At 36.2% G+C, this 25158-nt stretch overlaps 1 protein-coding gene across 3 annotated transcripts in view; it reads left to right on the forward strand.

The window, feature by feature from the left end:
- Positions 1-25158, forward strand: part of DYNC2H1 (dynein cytoplasmic 2 heavy chain 1) — a 388044-nt gene that overhangs the window by 320216 nt on the left and 42670 nt on the right. For all 3 annotated transcript variants that reach the window (XM_032167257.2, XM_032167258.2, XM_058446233.1), the window contains one exon: positions 16355-16444. In XM_032167257.2, coding sequence (XP_032023148.1) covers positions 16355-16444 — 90 coding nt within the window. The remainder of the gene's footprint in view (positions 1-16354; positions 16445-25158) is intronic.

Raw genomic sequence — 25158 nt, forward strand, 5'->3', positions numbered from 1 at the left:
TTTTCAGACAAGTAAATGCTGAGGGAATTGGTCACCATCAGGCCTGCCTTACAAAAGCTCCTGGAAGCACTAAATATAGAAATGAAAACCTGTTACCAGCCACTACAAAAACACACTGAGGAACACAGACCAGTGACACTATGGAGAAACTACATAAACAAGTATGCAAAATAACCAGCTAACATGGTAACAGGATGAAAGTCACACATAACAGTACTAATCTTAAAAGTAAGTGGGCTAAATGCTCCAATTAAAAGACAAAGAGTGACAAGCTGTATGAAGAACTAAGGCCCATTGGTATGCTGTCCTCAAGAGATGCATCTCACATGCAAAGACACACATAGGCTCAAAATAAAGGCAGGGAGAAAAATTTACCAAGCAAATGAAAAACAGAAAAATGCAGGGGTTGCAATCCTAGTTTCTGACAAAACAGACTTCAAACCAACAAAGATTAAAAAAAGACAAAGAAGGACATTACATAATGGTAAAGGGCTCAATTCAACATGAAGAGCTAACTATCTCAAATAGATATGCACCCAAATTCATAAAGCTTTAAGTTCTTAGAAACCTACAAAGAGACTTAGACTCCCACACGATAGTGGGAGACTTTAACCATTGACAATATTAGACCATCAAGGTAGAAAATTAACAAAGATATTCAGGACCTGAACTCAGCTAAGGATCAAGTGGATGTGATAGATATCTATAGGACTCTCCACCCAAAAACAACAGAATATACATTCTTCTCATTGTCACATGGTACATACTGTATAATTGATCACATAATTGAAAGTAAAACTCTCCGTAGCAAATGCAAAAGAACTGAAATCATAACAAACGGTCTCTCAGACCACAATGCAATCAAATTAGAACTCAAGACTAAGAAATTAACTCAAAACACCACAACTACATGGGAGTTGAACAACTTGGTCCTGAATGACTCTTTGGTAAATAATGAAACTAAGGCAGAAATCAAGAAATTCTTTGAAACTAATGAGAACAAAGAGACAATGTACCAGAATCTCTGGGATGCAGCTAAAGCGGTGTTAAGCAGGAAATTTATAGTACTAAATGCCCACATCAGAAAGCTAGAAAGATCTCAAGTTAACAACCTAACATCTCAACTAAAAGAATTAGAGAACCAAGAGCACACAAACCCCAAAGCTAGCAGAAGACAAGAAATAACCAAGATCAGAGCTGAACTTAAGGAGACAGAGACATGAAAAGCCTTTCAAAAAAATCAAAGAATCCAATAACTGGGTTTTTTAAAAATGATAAAACAGACTACTAGCTAGAATAATAAAGAAGAACAGAGAGAGAAGAATCTAATAAAAACAATCAGAAATGATAAGGGAGATATCACCACTGATGCCACAGAAAAACACAAACAACTATCACAGAATACTATAAACACGTCTATACACATAAACCAGACCATCTAGAAGAAATGGATAAATTCCTGGACACATACACCCTCCCAAGACTGAAGCAGGAAGATATTGAATCCCTGAATAGACCAACAATGAACTCTGAAATTGAGGCTGTAATAAATAGCCTACCACCAGAAGAGGCCCAGGACCAGATAGATTCACAGCTGAATTCTACCAGAGGTACAAAGAAGAGCTAGTACCATTTCAACTGCAACTGTTCCAAAAAATTGAGAAGGAAAGACTCTTCCCTAACTTGTTCTATAAAGCCAACATCATCCTGACACCAAAACTTGGCAGAGACACAACAAAAAAAGAAAATTTTAGGCCAATATCCTTGATGAACATCCATGTAAAAATTCTCAGTAAAATACTGGCAAACCGAATCCCACAGCACATCAAAAAGCTTATCCACCGTGATCAAGTTGGCTTCATCCCTGGGATGCAAGGTTTGTTCAACATATGCGAATCAATAGATGTGTTTCATTGCATAAACAGAATGAAAGACAAAAAACACATGATTATCTCAATAGATGCACAAAAGGCCTTCCGTAAAATTCAGCATCTTTTTATGTTAAAAACTCTCAATAAACTAGGTATTGAAGGAACATATCTCAAGATAGCCATATATGACAAACCCATAGTGATGTAATAATGAATGGGCAAAAGCTAGAAGCAATACCCTTGAAAACTGGCACAAGACAAGGATGCCCTCTCCCACCACTCCTATTCAACATAGTATTGAAAGTTCTGGCCAGGGCAATTGGGCAAGAGAAAGAGATAAATGGTACTCTAATAGGAAGAGAGGAAGTCAAATTATTTTTGTTTGCAGATGACATGATCCTATATCTAGAAAACTCCATAATCTCAACCCAAAAGCTAGGAATACCTCTGCAGGATTTTTTTGTAAGTATGGGAAATTTGAGTCTATTTTTTTTCTTTTTGCAAAAATGCAAAGGGTCTACTGTAGACCCTTTTATGAAAACAGAAGAAAAAAATGGAAGGTCTTACACTTTTTGATTTCAAACATTATGAAGATATTGTCATCAAAATACTGTGGCATTGGCATAAAGACAGATACAGAGATCAATGAAATGGAAATCAATGGAATGAAGATCAGTGGAATGGAATCCGTTAATCAATGGATTGGAATGGATCAATGGAATGGAAGGAATCAGTGGAGATCAGCAGAATGGAATAAGAATCCAAATAGACCCAGAAATATATAATCAATTGATTTTCACCAATAGGCTAAGGTAATTAAATAAGAAAAGGAAAATCTCTTTAACAAATGGTACTAGAGTAATTGAATAGCCAAAAAAAAAAAAAAACCCTGCCACTGTATCTCCAAAGATATACAAAAATTATACCCAAAGTAATCATAAACATTAATAAAACTTCACTAAAATTTTTTAGTGACTTTGTGTTTGGCAGTGATTTCTTAAATAGGACACGAAAAATGAAATATAAAAAGAAAAAAATGATACATTGGACTTTATCAAAATTTTAACCCTCTGTTTAAAAGACACTTATAAAAATGAAAAGCAAGCCACAGGAGAAAATAATTTCAAGACATATGCCTAACAAAACGAACCTACATCTAGTTTTTTTTTAAAAACTCAATAAACATCTCAATTATAAAAATGCAAAAAAAATTGTATAGATATTAAGACTTGTGGATGGGAAAGAAGCACATAAAAATGTAGGTGTCATTAGGAATATCAGAACTGCAATGAGAATATCAATATATAAAGATCAGTTGTATTTCTATATAATAGCAATGAACCCTAGTATATGGCACTCACAGTATCCAAAATGAAATTAAGAACTTAATTCCACTTACAATAGCATTGAAAAGAATGAAATAGATGGGAATAAATTTAACAAAAGGAGATCAAGACTTGTGCACTGAGACCTACACAACATCATTGAAAGAAATTAAAGACCACTTAAGTAAATGGAAAACCACCCTTTGTTCAGGGGGAAATGGAGAGTGACTGCATGGATCCAGAGTATTTTGGGGGATTGATAAAAATATTCTGGAATTAGTGGTTATGCTTGTACAACCTTGTGAATATATTAAAACACACTAAATCATACACTCTAGAGAGGTGAGTTTGATGGTATATTAATTATATATCAGTAAAAACAAATTTTTTAGATCACAATGAGACAGCTCTGCACACTAGCTTGATTGGTTTATAGCTTAAATTAAAAAGCCAAATGGTACCAAGTGTTGATATGGATCAGGAACAACTTGAATTTTCAGATATTGCTGATAGTTTAGCTTTTTCTTATAAGGTTAAACATATACTTAACATATTAGCCCACTATATCACTCGTGAATATTTACCCAAGAGAAATGAAAGCATATGCCATACACATACTTAGTTGTGAATGTTCAAAGCACCTTAATTTTTAAGAGTCAAGAACAAATTTTTGTTATATCCATAAAATTGGAATGCTACTTAGAAATTCAAACCATGACTATTTGATTTATGCAACTACATGGATACACCCAGTGTTCTGCTGGCAAATGTTTAAAAACTGGCTCTCCAAAAAAAAAAAAAAAGAGGAGGAAGCTTTGATCTATATAGCATTTTCTCATTTCCATGGTACAAATGCTCCTGCCATGGCTGATTTCAAGTTACCAATATAAGGTCAATGAATGTGGAGTTAGGAAGAGATGCCTAGTAGCAAACTATTTTATAGTATTTCTTCTACCCATGTCTTCTATCCAGTATTTCTTCTATCTTATATCCAATAGACATAATCTTAAACACAGATTTTTTGTTTTGTTTTGTAGAGACAGGGTCTCACTCTGTCACCTAGGCTGGAATGCAGTGGTACATTCCTAGCTCACTGCAACCTCCAACTCCCGAGCTCAATAGATCCTCCCACCTCAGCCTCCTGAGTAGCTAGGAGTACAGGCACATGCCCTCACACCAGGCTAATTTTTAAATTTTCTGTAGAGATAGGTTCTCACTATGTTGACCAGGCTGTTTTTGAACTCCTGTGGTCAAGCGATCCTCTTGCCTCAGCCTCTCAAAGTGCTGGGATTACAGGTGTGCACCCCCTAAGCCCAGCTTAAATAAACATCATTCTTTAATCAGGTTGCTATTACAAATTTTGATAGACTGGGTGGCTTAAACATGTATTTCTTACAGTTCTGAAGGCTGGGAAATCTAAGATCGGGTGCCAGCATGATTGGGTTCTGATGACGGCCACCTTCCACATTGCAGGCAGCCAACTTTTCCTTGTATCCTCATATGGTGGAAAGAATGCAGGCTAGCTCTTTAACCTCTTCTTATAAGAACATTAAGCTTCACCCTCATAACCTCATAAGCTTCACCCTCATAACCTATTTCCTTCCAAAGGCCCCACCTCCAAATACCATTAGTGATTAGCTTTCAGCAAGATGTCTGAGGGGACACAACATAATAAAAATGGTAAAATAATTATGAAAAGGTGAGGTTTGAATATTTGTTAACTGTTTTAAAATAACATTTAATTTATAACTTTTAATGGCTATTTAACAAACTTACATAATTTGTAAAAATTTTAAGACTTGGCTCTCACTAGCTTTTGTGAGCTGATTCAACTACATTACTGGATAAATCTCAAAATAATTATACATAACAAAAAAAGGAAGGTTAAAAGTTTAATATTTATAAATACTATATATATAAATTTAATTATATACATAATTCTAGAAAATTCAAACTAGTATGTTGTTGGGAACAGGCCCCCAAATCTGGCCATAAACAAAATCTCTGCAGCACTTTGTTATGTTCGTGATGGCCATGACACCCACGCTGAAGGCTGTGGGTTTACCAGAATGAGGGCAAGGAACACCTGGCCCACCCAGGACAGAAAACCACTTAAGGCGTTCCTAAACCAGGAACAACAGTATGAGCAATCTGTGCCTTAAGGACATGTTCCTGCTGCAGATAACTAGTCAGAGCCTATCCCTTTGTTTTCCGTAAGGAATACTTTTAGTTAATCTATAATCTATAGAAACAATGCTTATCACTGGCTTGCTGTCAATAAATATGTGGGTAAAACTCTGTTCGAGGCTCTCAGCTCTGAAGGCTGTCGGCCCCCTGATTTCCCACTCCACACTTTATATTTCTGTGTGTGTGCCTTTAATTCCTCTAGCCTTGCTGGATTAGGATCAACCAAGCTGGTCTCAGCAGTATGTATTAACATACTAATTAATTGTCTGTTAATTAGTTGGTGGGGGTAGGACTGATGGATTACAAATGGAAGCAAACTTTTGAGAGTGAAAATATTGTCAATAATTTTTATATTTTGATTTTACCCTATACAAGTTTAAATACTATTTAGACCCTAAAATTCCATTTAATTTACTGAACGTTTATGTTAGCTTGGAAGACTATATGTAAGATTTTTCAACATCCATGCACATAAAACACAAAATCTATGGCTAAACCGATGATTGTTATCTAGTTCGTGCTTCAATTAATAGCTGGCTAGTTTAGTATCAAATATAATAACAAACTAATGGGCTTGAACCCAAGTTTGTTTCACCTCAAGCATTTGATTGATTGGTCACATTAATGCGCAGAAATCAGTGTGACTGCCTCAGTAATTGTTTTATGTTCTAATTTATATTAATAGACACCATACCAAGTGAAATGAACAATCACTATTGAAATATTTTTGTGCCATTTTGCATTAGTAGTCATTTTTAAATAAATTGTATATAAAAATTCATAAGTGTGTTGTTTCTTGTTACGGCTCATTTAACATGGTTAGTATGCTAAATTGTGGAAATCAAAACTCAATACTATTAGCTTTACAATGTTTATAGATCAAATGTTAATGTAAACCCACAGAGCCCATTTAACTCTACTGTTGATGTATGTTTGGTTACAATTTTTGAGAAAATATTAATAGAAATTATAACCCCAACATGCCTACATACATGCATACTTTTAACTATGGCAACATGATATTGGCCTAAATGAATGTATCACAGAAAACAATGTAGAAATAATCCACAATTTTTAAACTCTCAATAAATTTCATGGAAGTAAATATACATTCAATGTAGTTTTACTAGATGAAAGAAATGTTACAGATTATCATTCTACTTGCTGAACATATTTAATGATAAACTTACCTTCATCTTCCCCAGAGCTAAGCTTCACTATATAAGTATTCTTAATGTATACCATGCTGTAAATAGTACAATCTGTTCATATTTTAAAAGACAAATACTGTCTTAGACAAATTGTCACAACAAAATACTGTAGACTAGGTAGCTTAAATAACAGACATTTCTCACAGTTCTGAAAGCTGGGAAGTCCAAGATCAAAGGGCTGGCAGATCTGGTGGTGTCTGATGAAAGTTTACAGACAGTCATCTTCTCCTTGTATCTTCACACTATGGAGGGAAGAAAGAGAAAGAAGCCCTCTCATATCTTTTTACAAGGGCACTAATCCCACCACGAGGGGCTGCTCCATTCTCATGAGCTTATTACTTCTCAAAGACCTCACCTCCTAATGTTATCACTTTGGGGCTTAAGATTTCAACATATGCATCTTGTGGGGACATACACATTCAGTCCATAGCAAATATTAACTAAATAGTTTTTTAAAAACTACACATTTTGAGTAGAATTTATCATTTTCCACTGTACTCGAGTTCTTCCAAGAAACAGAACCAGATTATAATATGAATATATAAAAATAAAAAGCATACATATATACATATAAGTATATATATAATTCAGTGTCAAATACTAAGCTCTTCTGTAAACACCCTCACAGACACACCCAGATTAATCATAACCTTTAATCTGAGGACCCTGTTAGAGTAAAGCAGCTTGCTACCTGAATGGAACTCTGGGACAACAGGCAGCATTAATCAAATGGATATATGGTCTCTCTATAACATGAGCTGTTTTTTCTTTTTTCTTTTTTTTTTTTTTTCAGAATATCTGAAAGAGAGGAGGAAGGAGGAGTTTGGATAAGAAAAAGCTTGCAGTTGGATGATGTAATAAGTAACATTTAGCAAATATTTATTGCCCACTTACCATGGGTTCTCTATATCATGCAAGGCTCTGGAGATAGGAAAAATGAATAGTACATAGTCTATATTCAGTGAGCTCAATATAAATAACAAAAACTATCTAACATACAGTGGTGGCTAGCAAAACTTCACAGAAGGAAATTAGTAGTCTTTCCTAAGCTTTTCCCAATGAAGTTTTTATTTTACTTTGACAAAATATACATGACACAACATTTACTGTGTTAACCATTTTTAAGTATACAGTTCAGTAGTGCAAAGTACATTGACATTGCTATACAGCTACTTTCCAGAACTCTTCATCTTGAAAAGCTGAAACTCTGTCCTATTAAATAAACAACAGCTCCTATTCACCCCTTCCCCAGCCCTTGGCAACCACCATCTACTTTCTGTCTCTATGAATCCTGGTACTTCAGGTACCTCATTAAAGTGGAATCATAACAGTGTTTGTCTTTGTGTCCCTGGCTTATCTCACTATGTATAATGTCCTCAAGGTACATCCATGCTGAAGCATATGTCAATTTTTTTTCTTTTTTAAGGTGAATAATATTCCATTGTATGTATATGCCACATTTTGTTTATCCATTCATCCATTGATGGATGTGGGTTGTTTCCACCTTCCTAACTTTTTATAACAGTGTAATCTCTTAAGATAACAAGCATTCTATTCTTTTAATTGAAAAAACCTGGCTGCACACGGTGGCTCATGCCTGTAATCCTAGCACTTTGGGATGCCAAGGTGGACAGATCACTTGAGCTTAGGAGTTCAAGACCAGCAACATGGAGAAACCCCATCTCTACAAAAAATACAAAAATTAGCCAGGTATGGTGGTGGGTGCCTGTAGTTCCAGCTACTCGGGAGACTGAGGTAGGAGGACCACCTGAGCTTGGGAAGTCTAAGCTGCAGTGAGCCATGATCATGCCACTGTACTCCAGCCTGGGTGACAGAGTGAGACCCTGTCTCAAAAAAAAAAAACAAAAAACAACTGAGGTTAGTTTTTCACAGAAAGCAATAGAAGATCCTCTTTGAGAAGGGAAAACATAAAATAGATTCAAAAAATGATTTATGTTTTAAAAGAATCAATTAAATCTTTTAGATCTGAAAGTCCTTAGTTTGCTCATGTGCCATTTTATAATCCTTTTTCTGTACTGATAAAAAAAAAAATGAATGCTACACAAATACTGTGATATACCCATGGAGCTGAACAAAGGTCTTGTTAAGATTAAACTAGAATCTGCTCTTTTATCACAAATTACTCATTGTCCGTGTTGTACTTCCTCTTAAGTATAGATAGTAAGGGCTCTCTTACTGTTAAATTTTGTTTTGCTCTGAAACTTGTCTTTATCCCTCTGAAATATAAATTTCTAATTATGTATGTGAAATAGGTTTTAGTTATTTCAGTTAATTGCATAGTGTAAATTATGGCAAGTGTAGGAGTTAGTGATAATCTTAAATTGTATCTATTGTTAATCATTGCATATGAAGTTGAAATTACAGTGACCTCTCTGCATTTTTTCTTTCTCTTTCTTAAAATTGTAAACCGAGTCTGTTTTCACACATCATAAAAACCTTGTGCAACTGCTAGTGTTTGAAATAAATTACAATTACAGTGCTGTCTCCCTGTTTCAGGCACTGTGATAAGCTAGAATCAAATGAAAGTTCTTCTGACATTTTCAAAACCTAAAATCCAATGTTGGTTTAACTTCAACAGTCTGCAGATAATGGATTACTGGTATTGCACTCCTACTTGAGAAAGAAGCTATTATTTTTACTAGTGGGATAGTGATATTTGTTAGTAGTACAAGTAATTCCATCATTAAATAGAGAAGGGAGGAAAATTCCTACAAATGGCCATTTAAGTTTCATACAATAAACATATTAAGATTCTAGAGTGGAAATTAAAACATCCAAGATTGTACTAGAGTGTTTTTTTGTGCAAGTCACTTAACCTTTCTCTACATCAGTTTCCAGATATTTGAAATGGTAATAATTATACCCACTTCAGAGGGTTGGCATAAGATATAACAGTCTTAATGTAGATAAAATACATATAACAGTGCCTGTACCTATAAGTGCTATAAAAGTGTTTGCTATCGTTATCCTTCTTATTCTCATTTTCACATGATTCTTCATTGACTCACATTTAGAATATTACCGTACATTCTTTTTTTTAATTTTTGTATTTTCTTTTTTTTTATTATTTAGGTTTTAGGGTACATGTGCACAATGTGCAGGTTTGTTACATATGTATACATGTGCCATGTTGGTGTGCTGTACCCATTAACTCGTCATTTAGCATTAGGTATATCTCCTAATGCTGTCCCTCCCCCCTCACCCCACCCCACAACAGTCCCCAGAGTGTGATGTTCCCCTTCCTGTGTCCATGAGTTCTCATTGTTCAATTCCCACCTATGAGTGAGAACATGCAGTGTTTGTTTTTTTGTCCTTGCGATAGTTTACTGAGAATGATGTTTTCCAGTTTCAGCCATGTCCCTACAAAGGACATGAACTCATCATTTTTTATGGCTGCATAGTATTCCATGGTGTATATGTGCCACATTTTCTTAATCCAGTCTATTGTTGTTGGACATTTGGGTTGGTTCCAACTCTGTTATTGTGAATAGTGCCGCAATAAACATACGTGTGCATGTGTCTTTATAGCAGCATGATTTATAGTCCTTTGGGTATATACCCAGTAATGGGATGGCTGGGTCAAATGGTATTTCTAGTTCTAGATCCCTGAGGAATCGCCACACTGACTTCCACAATGGTTGAACTAGTTTACAGTCCCACCAACAGTGTAAAAGTGTTCCTATTTCTGCACATCCTGTCCAGCACCTGTTGTTTCCTGACTTTTTAATGATGGCCATTCTAACTGGTGTGAGATGGTATCTCACTGTGGTTTTGATTTGCATTTCTCTGATGGCCAGTGATGATGAGCATTTTTTCATGTGTTTTTTGGCTGCATAAATGTCTTCTTTTGAGAAGTGTCTGTTCATGTCCTCTGCCCACTTTTTGATGGGGTTGTTTGTTTTTTTCTTGTAAATTTGTTTGAGTTCATTGTAGATTCTGGATATTAGCCCTTTGTCAGATGAGTAGGTTGCAAAAATTTTCTCCCATTCTTTAGCCCTTTGTCAGATGAGTAGGTTGCAAAAATTTTCTCCCATTCTGTAGGTTGCCTGTTCACTCTGATGGTAGTTTCTTTTGCTGTGCAGAAGCTCTTTAGTTTAATGAGATCCCATTTGTCAATTTTGGCTTTTGTTGCCCTTGCTTTTGGTGTTTTAGACATGAAGTCCTTGCCCCCGCCTATGTCCTGAATGGTATTGCCTAGGTTTTCTTGTAGGATTTTAGTGGTTTTAGGTCTAACATTTAAGTCTTTCTTTAATCTTGATTACCGTACATTCTTAACTCACCTCCCTGATTGCAGTTTCATCTTCCTAATGTTCTTCCCATTTCTACTAGGGTAATCTTTAAAAAAATTCAAATTTGTTGTGTCGCTTAAAGGTTAATTTAGTTTTACCATTGCTTTCCAGATAAAATTTAAATTCCTTAGTATAAACAACCACAAATTTTATGATGTCATCCTTAATTCATCAGCCCATTTCTCTCATGTCTTATTAATGCTTCTTCCTTTCCCTGCTGTCTTTACCTGACTATTATAGATACTCAGGAAAAGACTCTTCATTTACTTTTTGAGACTCATATCAAGCATGATCTCCACCAGAAAGCCTTTCCTAACTCTTGCCATTCTACGCAGTTTGAATTTGATATACTCTACCTTCGTGTTCACAATCACAGTGCTTATCGCTATTAGGGAGCTCAATTCATTGTCCACAGCCATCTCTTTTATTTTCGATTTCCCTCTCTATCATAAGCTTTTGTAGACAAGAATTGTGTTATGACTTATTATCCTCAGCAGTTAACAAATGATTGGCAAATAGCAGCTATTTACTCATACTTGCTGCATAATCACTTAATTGATATTTGAGAGTGAGTGAGTTAACAAATGAACACCCTGGTTACAACCTGTTCTGCTTTTGTGACATCCTTCATGAAATGCATGGAATGGGGAAAAGAGGTTACATTCAGGCTTAGACCTGGATTCAACTTCTCTATCATTTAGTTTAAAAAAAATTAAAAACTTTAAGATTAGTTAAATAAACTTACTGTAAGACTTAATGTCTCCATCATTATAAATTTAATTCCCAATACATAATTATCTTATATTGAATCTCAAATGGTTTAATATGTATAAATTATAGAAATATTAGATCTATTAAAGATAGTATTGGTGCTGATATGGACTCTAGAGCCAAGTTACCTGGGGGTTTACATCCTGGATCTGCCATTTGCCAGCTCTGTGGTTTTTGAACATGCATTCTCTTTGCGTCTACATTTTCTCCTCTGTAAAATGCAAATTATAATATTAAGTTGGTGCAAAAGTAATTGTGGTTTTGGACCACGAATTTTAAGTTATTATATTAATAACTAGGCTCAGAGACATCTTTATTAACCAAAATAGGAACCATTACAATCAACACATTTTGCCAATAAGAAATACCTTGGTTTATTCCTGTAACATAAAAATCTGTCCTTTGGGATTGGACAAACTCTTGGAAAGCATTTTCTGCATCCTGCTGATTGTGGAAGTGTTTTCCCTGCAAAATGTTACTGAGATGCTTAAAGAAATGGTAGTCAGCTAGCAAGAGGTCAGGTGAATATGGTGAATGAGGCAAAACTTCGTAGCCCAATTCATTCAACTTTTGAAGTATTGGTTGTGCAACTTGTGGTGGGGCACTGTCGTGGAGAAGAATTGGGTCCTTTCTGTTGACCAATGCTGGCTGCAGGTATTGCAGTTTTTGATGCATCTCAGCTATTTGCTGAGCATACTTCTCAGATGTAATAGTTAAGCCAGGGTTCAGAACACTGTAGTGGATCAGACCACCAGCAGAGCACCAAACAGCAACCATGACCTTTTTTTTTGGTGGAAGTTGACTTTGGGAGGTGTTTTGAAGCTGCTTCTTGATTCAGCCACTGAGCTGATCATCGCTGGTTGTCATATAAAATCCACTTTTGATTGTACATCACAATCTGATTGAGAAATAGTTCATTGTTGTTACATAGAATAAGAGAAGACAACGCTTCAAAACAATGATTTTTGGTTAGCTCATGAGGCATCTTCTTATCAAGCTTTTATCACCTCTCCAATTTGATTCAAACGCTGAATGACTATAGAATGGTCGATGTTGAGTTCTTCTGCAGCTTCTCCTGTAGTTGTAAGAGGATCAGCTTGGACGATAGCTCTCAGCTGGTTGTTGTTAACTTCCGATAGCTGGCCACTATGTCCTCATCTTCAAGGATCTCCTTTGCAAAACTTCTTGAACCATCACTGCACTGTACGTTCGTTAGTAGTTCCTAGGCCAAATGTGTTGTTGATGTTGCCAGTTGTCTCCACTGATTTACGACCCATTGTGAACTCAAATGAGAAAATCGCTCGAATGTGCTTTTTGCCTAACATCATTTCCATGGTCTAAAATAAACATAAACAGCAAGCAAGAAGTCATTAGCAAAAAAAAAAAGTGAGAAATGCTCATTAAAATGATCTATAACATAACTACATTTATTTAAGAATGTATTTCAGTATCAAACAGCAAATTTTAACAATGTAAAAACTGCAGTTACTTTTGCACTTACCTAATAGTACACTTCTGAGGATTATTTTGAGGACTGTATGAGGTGGTATGTATAAAGCACTCACCATAGTTACTAACACATAGTAAGCACCCAATAAATATTAGCTTAAAAAAATTTCCTGCAACTCTTTTTACCTTTGTGCAAATCTAACACAACTTTCAAGGCATAGCTTAATAGCTACTTCTTTTTTAAAGACTTCCTTTATTGAATAGTTTTTCCCCCTAAACTCCAATAACATGATATATAATTTATTCATAAAGCACCACAAGGAACTTCAGCTTTGTATCTCCTTTATTGATTTTTAATTTTCTTTAAATACTATATTTGTTTTATTCATGTCATGTATCACTATCATTATCATTTCTATTATATCACCTATTATGTTTTAATTCTCTACATATTTAACACTATGAAATATTTTTTATATAGGTAAATATTATCTATCTCGCTATAAAATGTAAGTTCCATAATAGCAAAGACCTTATGTTAATAGTACACATTGTAGATAGTAAATAATTGCTGAATGGATGAATAATGACTTAAACATCTATTGAATTAATGAATTACGCTTGGTAATAATATTGGTAACTCTCTTAACCATCTATAGATGAATAATAAATTGCCCTAAGGCTTAGTGGCATAAAACAATACAAATTTATTCTATCACAGTTTCTGTGGGTCTAGAATCCAAGTGTGGTTTAGCTGAGTATTCTGGCTCGGGGTTTCTCACAAGGCTCAGCTTCCAAGGTTACTCATGGGCTGGCTGTTGGTCAACTGTGAGTGAGAGGAGTGTCAAATAATTTAGGAGTCATGTTTAAAAACTGCCACAGTCTGCCCTCTAGGCAGAAATTATTTACATTTCCCCACATGCAAAATACAACCGTCTCCTCCCAAACTCCTCCACGTGTTTCATTTCATTACAGGATCAGGCTAAGGCTAAAGGGATAAAATTGTCATTTAAATCAGGTGAAAGTATGGATGAGGCTTTTTGGGTTTGATTCCTCAAAAATAACTGCATAAATATTGTTCCCATCTAAAGGCCAGTGAACTACAGTGACAAGTTACCTGTTCCCTTTAAAACCAATATAAAATGGTAGGACAGGCATAGGGTAACTGCAAAGACATTCCTATTCAAAAAGGGTGGAGGAAGAATGGGAGGGTAACATGTCCTTAGCAATTCTGAAATCCAAGGAAGTTCATGTTTCCAGTTCCTTTATTCGAATTTTGTATTGTTTCCTAGGAGTGATTAATTGCTCTTGGCTTTACCCTTTGAGCTCTGGATTCTAACCTCTGAATTAGCCACACATTTCAATAAGATGTAGCTCATGTTTGCAGCTGAGTGGTTTTCTCAGTCTGCTTCCTGCCCATAGAAGCCCTGGATCAAGGTTCTCTTTGAATTGCACCCTCTCCTAACCCTGTAATCCTAAACTGATAGTTTACACCAGAACAGTTTTTCTAAAACTGGGAGTTTCCTATGAATCTCACTGAGATTCACTCCATTAGACAAAAACCACAACCACAAATCTTTTCAAGATAAGCCTTTCGCATCAGCTGTGGGACAGCACCCTTAAGATTTATCGAAGCCCTATTGTTTAACAGAGGGTTGTCTGAGATTTTTCCTTCCTTTTTATTTTATTTTTTTTAAGTCCTCAAAGCTCCATACATAGGCTTCCTCTAGTATTCTCCTAGAAGTCCTTTTAAGTTTTCACTTACATTCTCCTAAAGATCCCTCCAGCTTCAGCCCACTACTTAGTCTCAAGTCCAATGCGGTATGACTGAGGATTTTCTTAAGACAGCACCCCACCTCTGGTGTATCAAAATCGTTATTGGTTGTCTTGCTGCAGAACAAATCTCACCAAAACTTACTGGCTTAAAATAATGTTTTTAAAAAATCATTTATTTTTAGCTTAAAAGTCTGAAATGTACTAGGGCTTGGTAGAGGAAGCTTGTCTCCTTCACACAGCTCACTCATGGTTAGCAAGTTGGTGCCGGCTGAGAGCTGGGGGTCTCTGTTCACCTCCACATGGGCCTCTCCAAAGACAGTTTGGGCTCCACAGCATGGTAACTGGCTTCTAAGATTAAAAGTCTCAAAAGGCAGGAAATATAAGCAACCAATTTTTTATAGCCTAGACTTGGAAACTGGCATAGTATCACTTCCTCTGTACTGGAAGAGAGGAGCACAGACCTCAAGTCTCAAGAGCCAAAGTGTCAAAGGATTTGCAGTTGTGTTTCAAAATAACTACACCTGTTTTAGATCAAAGTTCTGGCACTTATCACATTCCTAAGAAGGCTTACTTTATTCCTATAAAGTAAAGGGATTCGATGTTTTCTAAGGTCCTCTTCTACTCTAAATTTGGTTGTCTTACAATTACCATTTTCTATACATTGTTGATATATTCTAGCCCATAGTAGCTTCTTAACTATGTAATCAGACAGTGTTTGGGGGTATAAAATTGACGTTCTCTCCCTATTACCACACTTCAGAAAAATAATATGTTGAGAAGTTTGTGTGATATTTATAAAATATTAGGAAATCCAGAAAACCTTCACCAAAAAGGTATATTATAATGAACATGACCTTACAAGAATACTTGTGAAGAGTCTGCATTAATGGAGAATGCCTTTATTGGAAGGTCAAATATTAGAAAGGTAACTTTTGTAAGGCAGCTATTGTTAGAGGGGTTTTATTTATTTTTAATTTCGTGTACTCCTTTTTATTTTTTTCTGTTTGTTTCATATGTCTCGATGTGGTTTGAGGAATAAAGTTTCCATTATACTGCTCTATTTATAGTTTTAAAAAATTCTGTAGGGACCAAAGCTGGTTGTTTTTTAATCTTTACCACTTATAAAATGAATTTGTCAAATTTAATTTGAGTTTCATTTGCAGTAAATATTGTTTAAGAAAACATGGTTGACTATTTTTTATATGCCAGTTTAAGTTCATCTTGTTATTCTTTCAGGAACTTGTACTTTTCTTCCTTTTAGAGAAACATTAATTCATGTTATCTCTACTATTCAATTTAATGAGATCAAAGAAAAACAGACATATCTTAATGAAATGAATTTCATATGTATATGTGATTTATGCCCAAATTTTTCTCCATCACACTAGTGTTAGTAGTCTTTTATATGTAGTATCATATACACAAACTTAATTTTGAACCTTTTTAAATTGCAGTGTCCTCTCGCATGGCAGAGCAAGTGGGAAGGCCCAGAAGATCCCTTACAATACCTGAGAGGTCTTGTTGCCCGTGCCCTTGCAATACAGGTATGCCTAAATTATTTACTAAGTGGGTTGTCTGACTGTGTGGCTATTGTATTATAGAGATAACCATTGTGCTAATCACTAGTGAGAATTACATTTTGATTTTGCACATAAAACATCATATATTCATTATTCTACCATTTGTTATTTTTGTATAGCACTGTTGTATTTTTTTTTTTTTTTTTACAAAATATGTGCTTTCTGCTTTACTGTGGCTTTTCATCATTTTTGAGAATTTAGAGAAAAATTTACAATTTTAGTACAGATGGATCACATAGACGGTAACTGACACTGAATCATCACTGTGACTAGTTTGCCTTAGGGAGCTCCCTATGGGGAGTTGCTTTAAAGAAGTTTTCTTCAAATTGATCAAGTTTCTTCAGAATAAACTAATCAGGTAACTTCAGGAAAATAGAATAATAGTATAGACAGAGAAAGAGTGTATTTTTAAGGAATAGTAAATGATACAGGTTAGTTGATGCAAACAAGGTACCTTTGTGGATTTTCCACTGTCTTCCTCTGCTTCTTGTACCAGCTTCACAAAAGAGCCTTTTGTTTTAACCACATTAACTTCTACCATCACATGAATAATTTGATCGTCTCAATGCAGCACCCTTCATCCATGTTTTTTTTAAAAAAATCCACAAACCTGTTCACATTTGTCATCACTCATCCCTGCTCCACCTTTGAACCCCTAAGCATACATGTTATTCTTTGACAACAGCCACATTTCATTCTCAATTTTGTATTCTCTTGACTTTCCAGTCTCTTCCTGTTCAGTTTTCTCAGTCTGTCACTTTCTTTCCTGATTCTTGTCCGATTCAGCCTTCTATTTGTGGCATATAACTATATTCTCTTTCTAGCACCTTCAGTATCCTAACTCACTTTTCTTTATGCTTCATCCTTTCCAAAAACCATTTAACTTGGATTAGTATCTGTCTATATGCCAGCTGCTGAGCTCTGCTACCGAAACTTCAGATACAGTGTACAGTGTACACTTCAGATACAGTTCAGATACAGTGCATGGGCCCTGAGCACTGCTCCTGTATTCCACAGTGATGTTCTTCAATCTTTCTTGAAGACTCCATTCTGTCACTGACCCCTCTTTTCCTTAGCAGAGCACCTTATGTTTTACTTCATAGAGAAAATTCAAGCTGTGAGATATGACCACTTGAAAATTCCTGCCCTTCTCTCTCATCTACAAATTTCTTTGAAGCCATCTTCATCATCTTTGTTCTAGTATAAAAGTTGACCTTATGAAATTGAAAGCTCATCCCTAGACCTGTGTACTGATTCTGTCTGTTCTCCTCTCTTTAGAGACCTCCTCCAGGGGGTCTTCCCTTGTTCTTCTGTCTTTTCATCTCTTCATCTCTTCTTACTCTGTTTGCCAGCCTACAATTGGGACTCCTTTGAAGGCACCAGGACTGATCTGAGCAATTGTTTGGCTTCTATTATAACCAGTTCTCTGGATTGTAGGATTGTTGAAGGGAAAAAAAGTACTAGATCTGGATATGAGGTTAAAATTAGCAGGTAGAGAAGAATCTGGCAGGGACTCTGATTTAGTCATCTTTATGTCTATCTGCTATGTATATGCCTGGACATAATCTATCACTAAATGCTGGAAGGAAGAAAGGGAGAAAATCTATTAGTGATCTTAGAAAAGTATAGAAATGCTCTGAAGTTTGTTGTATAATTGCATGGCTGTAATAATTTACCACTTCATGTACTTTTCAGTACTGTTTCCTTTAAATTATTTTTAAAAGGACAGGGACTTTAAACTTGCCATGAATGGTAGCCTATATTATACTATGTAAGTACACTTAATAATTATGCTATGTGTTTATAATGATAAATATGTCAGTGGTACTATAATTAATCTTTAAAACAATTTTACATGAATTATTGTAATTTTCTTGCATGGTTATTCATATATTCATAACTGGTCATAAAAACTGATGAAAAACTGGTCATCAAAACTGAACACTTTTCTACTGTGTAATTTTCTTAAAAGCTTTATAAGGCATTTAGCCTTAATTGTAGTGATAAAATACCCTCCTAACCCTCAAGATAATGCTCAGGACTGACCATAGCTTACCTTTCATCCTTCCAACCAGGGAATATGCACTATTTCTTCCACAACCACTTGGGGATATTTTTTATATTGTTTTATTTTCCCGGCTTAATATCTTTTTAAATTATAAATATATATAGATATCCATTTCCCTGAGGTAACCTTTAATATTTGGGATTTGCTTTTCATCTATTCAAGGGCCCGATAGATCCCTTGTTTTCATCTGTGCCTTCTCTGTTTCACAAGTACATATCCAGAGCAGCTTGTGATACTTGGAGAACAATGTAACTACCTAGTTGGAAAACAAAGGATGGAAAACTGGGTGGGCAGGGAAAATTAGAAGTACTATTTGCAAGGATCTGTGAAAATGGCACCTTTTGGTTTCTTAAGAAAGCACAATGATGAGACTCAATCCAAACAGATATATAGCAGGTTGAGCCCAGATCCAGCTATAGTTTAACATTTTAGGGTCTTGCATTTTGAGGCATAGTTTATGGGAAAAGAGAAAAAACTATTGAGGGTGTCATATATCGTGCCAGTTTATTACAGGGGTTTTGTGCAAATAAGGTAAGACTGACTTGGGTCAAAGGTAGCATTCATTCATTCATTCAGTGAAAAATATAATAAGCAGCTACTTTATTCTAGACCCTGTGTGAAGTACTGGAGATATCATGGTTAGTAAGTAGATACAATAACTGCCTCATAGATCTTATATTCATTCATTTATCATTTTATCAATAAAAGTTCTATAAATGTAAGCTGGGCGCAGTAGCATGTGCCTGTAGTTCCAGTGACAGGAGACTGAGGCAAGAGGATCCCTTGAGCCCAAGAGTTCAAGTCCAGCCTGGGCAACAATGAGACCTTGCCTCTTAAAAAAAGATAATTCCGCAAATGTGATTAATACTTTCCTGGTGCCAAAGACTGTGTGAGGTTGCTGAATATAGAGTGGTAAACAAAATAGACATACATCTTGTTCTCCAGGAACTATCCTTACAACTTATCGGAAAGATAGAACTGAATAAACAACAGTAAGAGAAGAGTGATTAAGGAAGTACAGTATTACAGAAGCAAATAGCACCATTTAACCTAGAAGGGGTCAGAGAAGTGATGCCTAAGCTGAGAACTGAGTAGGAATAAACCAGATGAGGATGAGACGAAAGAATGTATCAGAAGGCAGAACAGAGTCTGATACCAAGGGTAAGTATTGTGTTATACCAAAGTTATTGAAATTTTGTAAAAAATATTAATAAAAAGTAAGCATTGTGGTTTCAAGTAACTAAAAGCAGAGCATAGATTGCAAGGAGAGGTGTTCAGGCTGGAGGGCAAGAGGGGCCAAATCATGATAATGTATTAAGGAATTATATTTTATCCTAAGGACAAAAGGTAACCATTGCAGGATTTTAAGAAGGAAAGTTTATGTTTTAAAGGGAGTGTTTTAGCTGCAGTATGGAGAGAGTCTTAGTCTACTTTGTGGCAAAAGGTTTAAGACTCCTCTGAATACTGTTAATTTAGAGAGAGCTATAGATCCCCTAGGTATCCAAGGAACCTGAGCCACAGAGAGTCTTGCAGGCAGCCTGGCATTCACTCTCTGGTTTCTATAAGATCCTTTAGAGCAAAGATCTCAAAAAAAAAAATTCCACTATATTTCCAATACCTATCTATCTACTGTCTGCTGAATGAATGAACAAAGGAATTAACAAATGAATGGACTAGACAGATTATTCTCTTTGGGGAACTTAGAATTATTTCCCTGGCTTCAGATTTTTCTGTCTTTTCTTCAGAAATAACATGTTCAAAGAGTTTCTTGTGTTCCTGATTTCCCCTCTGTGTTTTCCCTTTGGCTTGTAGTGTATCCCTTACAGCGATATATTCTGATTCTTCTGTGATGATCATTCTAAATTCTAGCGTGCTCTCTACCCTGTTTGTAAATCTTACATTGTCACCCTTGGTTTGCTTCCTTTATCCTAGTTTTCTCAACTACTCATAGTTGGATCCCTTGACTGTACGCCTGCAATTTTTATTCCAGCCCTGCTCATGTGTTGATTTCTATATCCAAGCCAGGATATATAGAGAGATCTTTATCACCATCACCTAGTTATACTTGGTTATGCTAAATAGACCCAATATTCTAGAAATGTTTAATGGACTCCTAAGTATCTCCCCCATTATGCTTCCATTGAAAAGCAAACTTGGGAGTGCTGTGTGTTAAATTAGCATTAAGGTTTGCCATTAATACTTACAGTTCATTTGAAACTTCTGCTTCAGTTTCATGTCTTTAGTTTTAGGATCCACAGTGAATTCTTGAACTCCACTCAGTTTTTTTTGCCGAACTCAAGCCAGTGGCTGGTACATTGCTCTACTACCAAATCCTGCCACCCTTCATTCTTATGACAGAATTTTGTTATTTATATCAGCTATTAGGCACCTTGAAGTTTGGGGAGATCTAAGCAATAAATAGCATTAATTATTGTTATTAGTAAATACCACTTAGCATGACATATAGACTGTCATTAAAGCTTATCAGGAAAATAGACAACTAAATAAGCAACAACAACAAATCATTAAAGGAAGTATTTGAGCAAATAGCAGAAGTACTGCAATCTAGAACCACTTAGTGCTATCCCCTGTTCCCCAGGGGGTAGTTCAGTCTAAAATTTTTGGAATCATTGTTGACTTCTCTCCTCTCACACTTTACATCCAGTCTACCACAAAGTCATATTTTCTCTGCATTCAAAATACATTCAGAGGTACCTTTTACTATCTGTACTACCACTACCTTGATTGAAGTCATTGTGAATGCAGCTGTCTAACTAGAGTCCTGCTTCAACCCTTGTTCCCATTCTTATTGGTTCTCAACCACGCAATCTCAAATGTTCCGATGTTAAAGCGCCGCTCAGGTTACATCACTCCTCTCTTGGAAATATCCCCATGACTAGTCATCTCATCTCGAGTATCAAAATCCTTACAACAGCCTACAAGTTTCTTTAAGGTGAAGCCCCATTATCTCTCTGCTTTTCTTTCCTAGTTTTCTACCTCATTTACTCTGTGCTAGCCATACTGGTCTTGCTTTTCAGTGAACACACCTGGCACGCTCCCTCTCATGGCCTTTACCCTTGCTGCTTCCTCTCCTTGGAATGCTGTCCCCCGGATATGTACAAGGAAGCTTCCTTACCTCCTTCAGGTCTTCGCTCAAATGTCACCTTTTCTTTTTTTTTTTTTTTTTTTTTTATTATTATACTTTAGGGTTTTAGGGTACATGTGCACAATGTGCAGGTTTGTTACATATGTATCCATGTGCCATGTTGATTTCCTGCACCCATTAACTCGTCATTTAGCATTAGGTGTATCTCCTAATGCTGTCCCTCCCCCCACCCCCCATCCCACAACAGTCCCCGGAGTGTGATGTTCCCCTTCCTGTGTCCATGAGTTCTCATTGTTCAATTCCCACCTATGAGTGAGAACATGCGGTGTTTGGTTTTTTGTCCTTGCGATGGTTTACTGAGAATGATGTTTTCCAGTTTCATCCATGTCCCTACAAAGGACACGAACTCATCATTTTTTATGGCTGCATAGTATTCCATGGTGTATATGTGCCACATTTTCTTAATCCAATCTATCGTTGTTGGACATTTGGGTTGGTTCCAACTCTTTGCTATTGTGAATAGTGCCGCAATAAACATACGTGTGCATGTGTCTTTATAGCACCATGATTTATAGTCCTTTGGGTATATACCCAGTAATGGGATGGCTGGGTCAAATGGTATTTCTAGTTCGAGATCCCTGAGGAATCGCCACACTGACTTCCACAATGGTTGAACTAGTTTACAGTCCCACCAACAGTGTAAAAGTGTTCTATTTCTCCACATCCTCTCCAGCACCTGTTGTTTCCTGATTTTTTAATGATGGCCATTCTAACTGGTGTGAGATGGTATCTCACTGTGGTTTTGATTTGCATTTCTCTGATGGCCAGTGATGATGAGCATTTCTTCATGTGTTTTTTGGCTGCATAAATGTCTTCTTTTGAGAAGTGTCTGTTCATGTCCTCTGCCCACTTTTTGATGGGGTTGTTTTTTTCTTGTAAATTTGTTTGAGTTCATTGTAGATTCTGGATATTAGCCTTTGTCAGATGAGTAGGTTGCAAAAATTTTCTCCCATTCTGTAGGTTGCCTGTTCACTCTGATGATAGTTTCTTTTGCTGTGCAGAAGCTCTTTAGTTTAATGAGATCCCATTTGTCGATTTTGGCTTTTGTTGCCATTACTTTTGGTGTTTTAGACATGAAGTCCTTGCCCACGCCTATGTCCTGAATGGTATTGCCTAGGTTTTCTTGTAGGATTTTAATGGTTTTAGATCTAACATATAAAAGTCTTTAATCCATCTTGAATTAATTTTTGTATAAGGTGTAAGGAAGGGATCCAGTTTCAGCTTTCTACATATGGCTAGCCAGTTTTCCCAGCACCATTTATTAAATAGGGAATCCTTTCCCCATTTCTTGTTTTTGTCAGGTTTGTCAAAGATCAGATAGTTGTAGCTATGCGGCATCATTTCTGAGGGCTCTGTTCTGTTCCATTGATCTATGTCTCTGTTGTGGTACCAGTACCATGCTGTTTTGGTTACTGTAGCCTTGTAGTATAGTTTAAAGTCAGGTAGCGTGATGCCTCCAGCTTTGTTCTTTTGGCTTAGGATTGACTTGGCGATGCGGGCTCTTTTTTGGTTCCATATGAACTTTAAAGTAGTTTTTTCCAATTCTGTGAAGAAAGTCATTGGTAGCTTGATGGGGATGGCATTGAATCTATAAATGACCTTGGGCAGTATGGCCATTTTCACCATATTGATTCTTCCAACCCATGAGCATGGAATGTTCTTCCATTTGTTTGTATCCTCTTTTATTTCATTGAGCAGTGGTTTGTAGTTCTCCTTGAAGAGGTCCTTCACATCCCTTGTAAGTTGGATTCCTAGGTATTTTATTCTCTTTGAAGCAATTGTGAATGGGAGTTCACTCATGATTTGGCTCTCTGTTTGTCTGTTATTGGTGTACAAGAATGCTTGTGATTTTTGTACATTGATTTTGTATCCTGAGACTTTGCTGAAGTTGCTAATCAGCTTAAGGAGATTTTGGGCTGAGACAATGGGGTTTTCTAGATATACAATCATGTCATCTGCAAACAGGGACAATTTGACTTCCTCTTTTCCTAGTTGAATACCCTTTATTTCCTTCTCCTGCCTGATTGCTCTGGCCAGAACTTCCAGCACTATGTTGAAAAGGAGCGGTGAGAGAGGGCATCCCTGTCTTGTGCCAGTTTTCAGAGGGAATGCTTCCAGTTTTTGCCCATTCAGTATGATATTGGCTGTGGGTTTGTCATAGATAGCTCTTATTATTTTGAGATACGTCCCATCAATACCTAATTTATTGAGAGTTTTTAGCATGAAGGGTTGTTGAATTTTGTCAAAGGCCTTTTCTGCATCTATTGAGATAATCATGTGGTTTTTGTCTTTGGTTCTGTTTATATGCTGGATTACATTTATTGATTTGCGTATGTTGAACCAGCCTTGCATCCCAGGGATGAAGCCCACTTGATCATGGTGGATAAGCTTTTTGATGTGCTGCTTCATTCGGTTTGCCAGTATTTTATTGAGGATTTTTGCATCAATGTTCATCAAGGATATTGGTCTGAAATTCTCTTTTTTGGTTATGTCTCTGCCAGGTTTTGGTATCAGGACGATGCTGGCTTCATAAAATGTGTTAGGGAGGATTCCCTCTTTTTCTATCGATTGGAATAGTTTCAGAAGGAATGGTACCAGTTCCTCCTTGTACCTCTGGTAGAATTCAGCTGTGAATCCGTCAGGTCCTGGACTCTTTTTGGTTGGTAAGCTATTGATTATTGCCACAATTTCAGAACCTGTTATTGGTCTATTCAGAGATTCAACTTCTTCCTGGTTTAGTCTTGGGAGGGTGTATTTGTCGAGGAATTTATCCATTTCTTCTAGATTTTCTAGTTTATTTGCATAGAGGTGTTTGTAGTATTCTCTGATGGTAGATTGTATTTCTGTGGGATCGGTGGTGATATCCCCTTTTTCGTTTTTTATTGCATCTATTTGATTCTTCTCTCTTTTCTTCTTTATTAGTCTTGCTAGCGGTCCATCAATTTTGTTGATCTTTTCAAAAAACCAGCTCCTGGATTCATTAATTTTTTGAAGGGTTTTTTGTGTCTCTATTTCCTTCAGTTCTGCTCTGATTTTAGTTATTTCTAGCCTTCTGCTAGCTTTTGAATGTGTTTGCTCTTGCTTTTCTAGTTCTTTTAATTGTGATGTTAGGGTGTCAATTTTGGATCTTTCCTGCTTTCTCTTGTGGGCATTTAGTGCTATAAATTTCCCTCTACACACTGCTTTGAATGTGTCCCAGAGATTCTGGTATGTTGTATCTTTGTTCTCGTTGGTTTCAAAGAACATCTTTATTTCTGCCTTCATTTCATTATGTACCCAATAGTCATTCAGGAGCAGGTTGTTCAGTTTCCATGTAGTTGAGCGGTTTTGAGTGAATTTCTTAATCCTGAGTTCTAGTTTGATTGCACTGTGGTCTGAGAGACAGTTTGTTATAATTTCTGTTCTTTTACATTTGCTGAGGAGAGCTTTACTTCCAACTATGTG

This window comes from Hylobates moloch, unplaced genomic scaffold (genome assembly GCF_009828535.3).
Source record: "Hylobates moloch isolate HMO894 unplaced genomic scaffold, HMol_V3 SCAFFOLD_11, whole genome shotgun sequence".
Lineage (NCBI taxonomy): Eukaryota > Metazoa > Chordata > Mammalia > Primates > Hylobatidae > Hylobates > Hylobates moloch.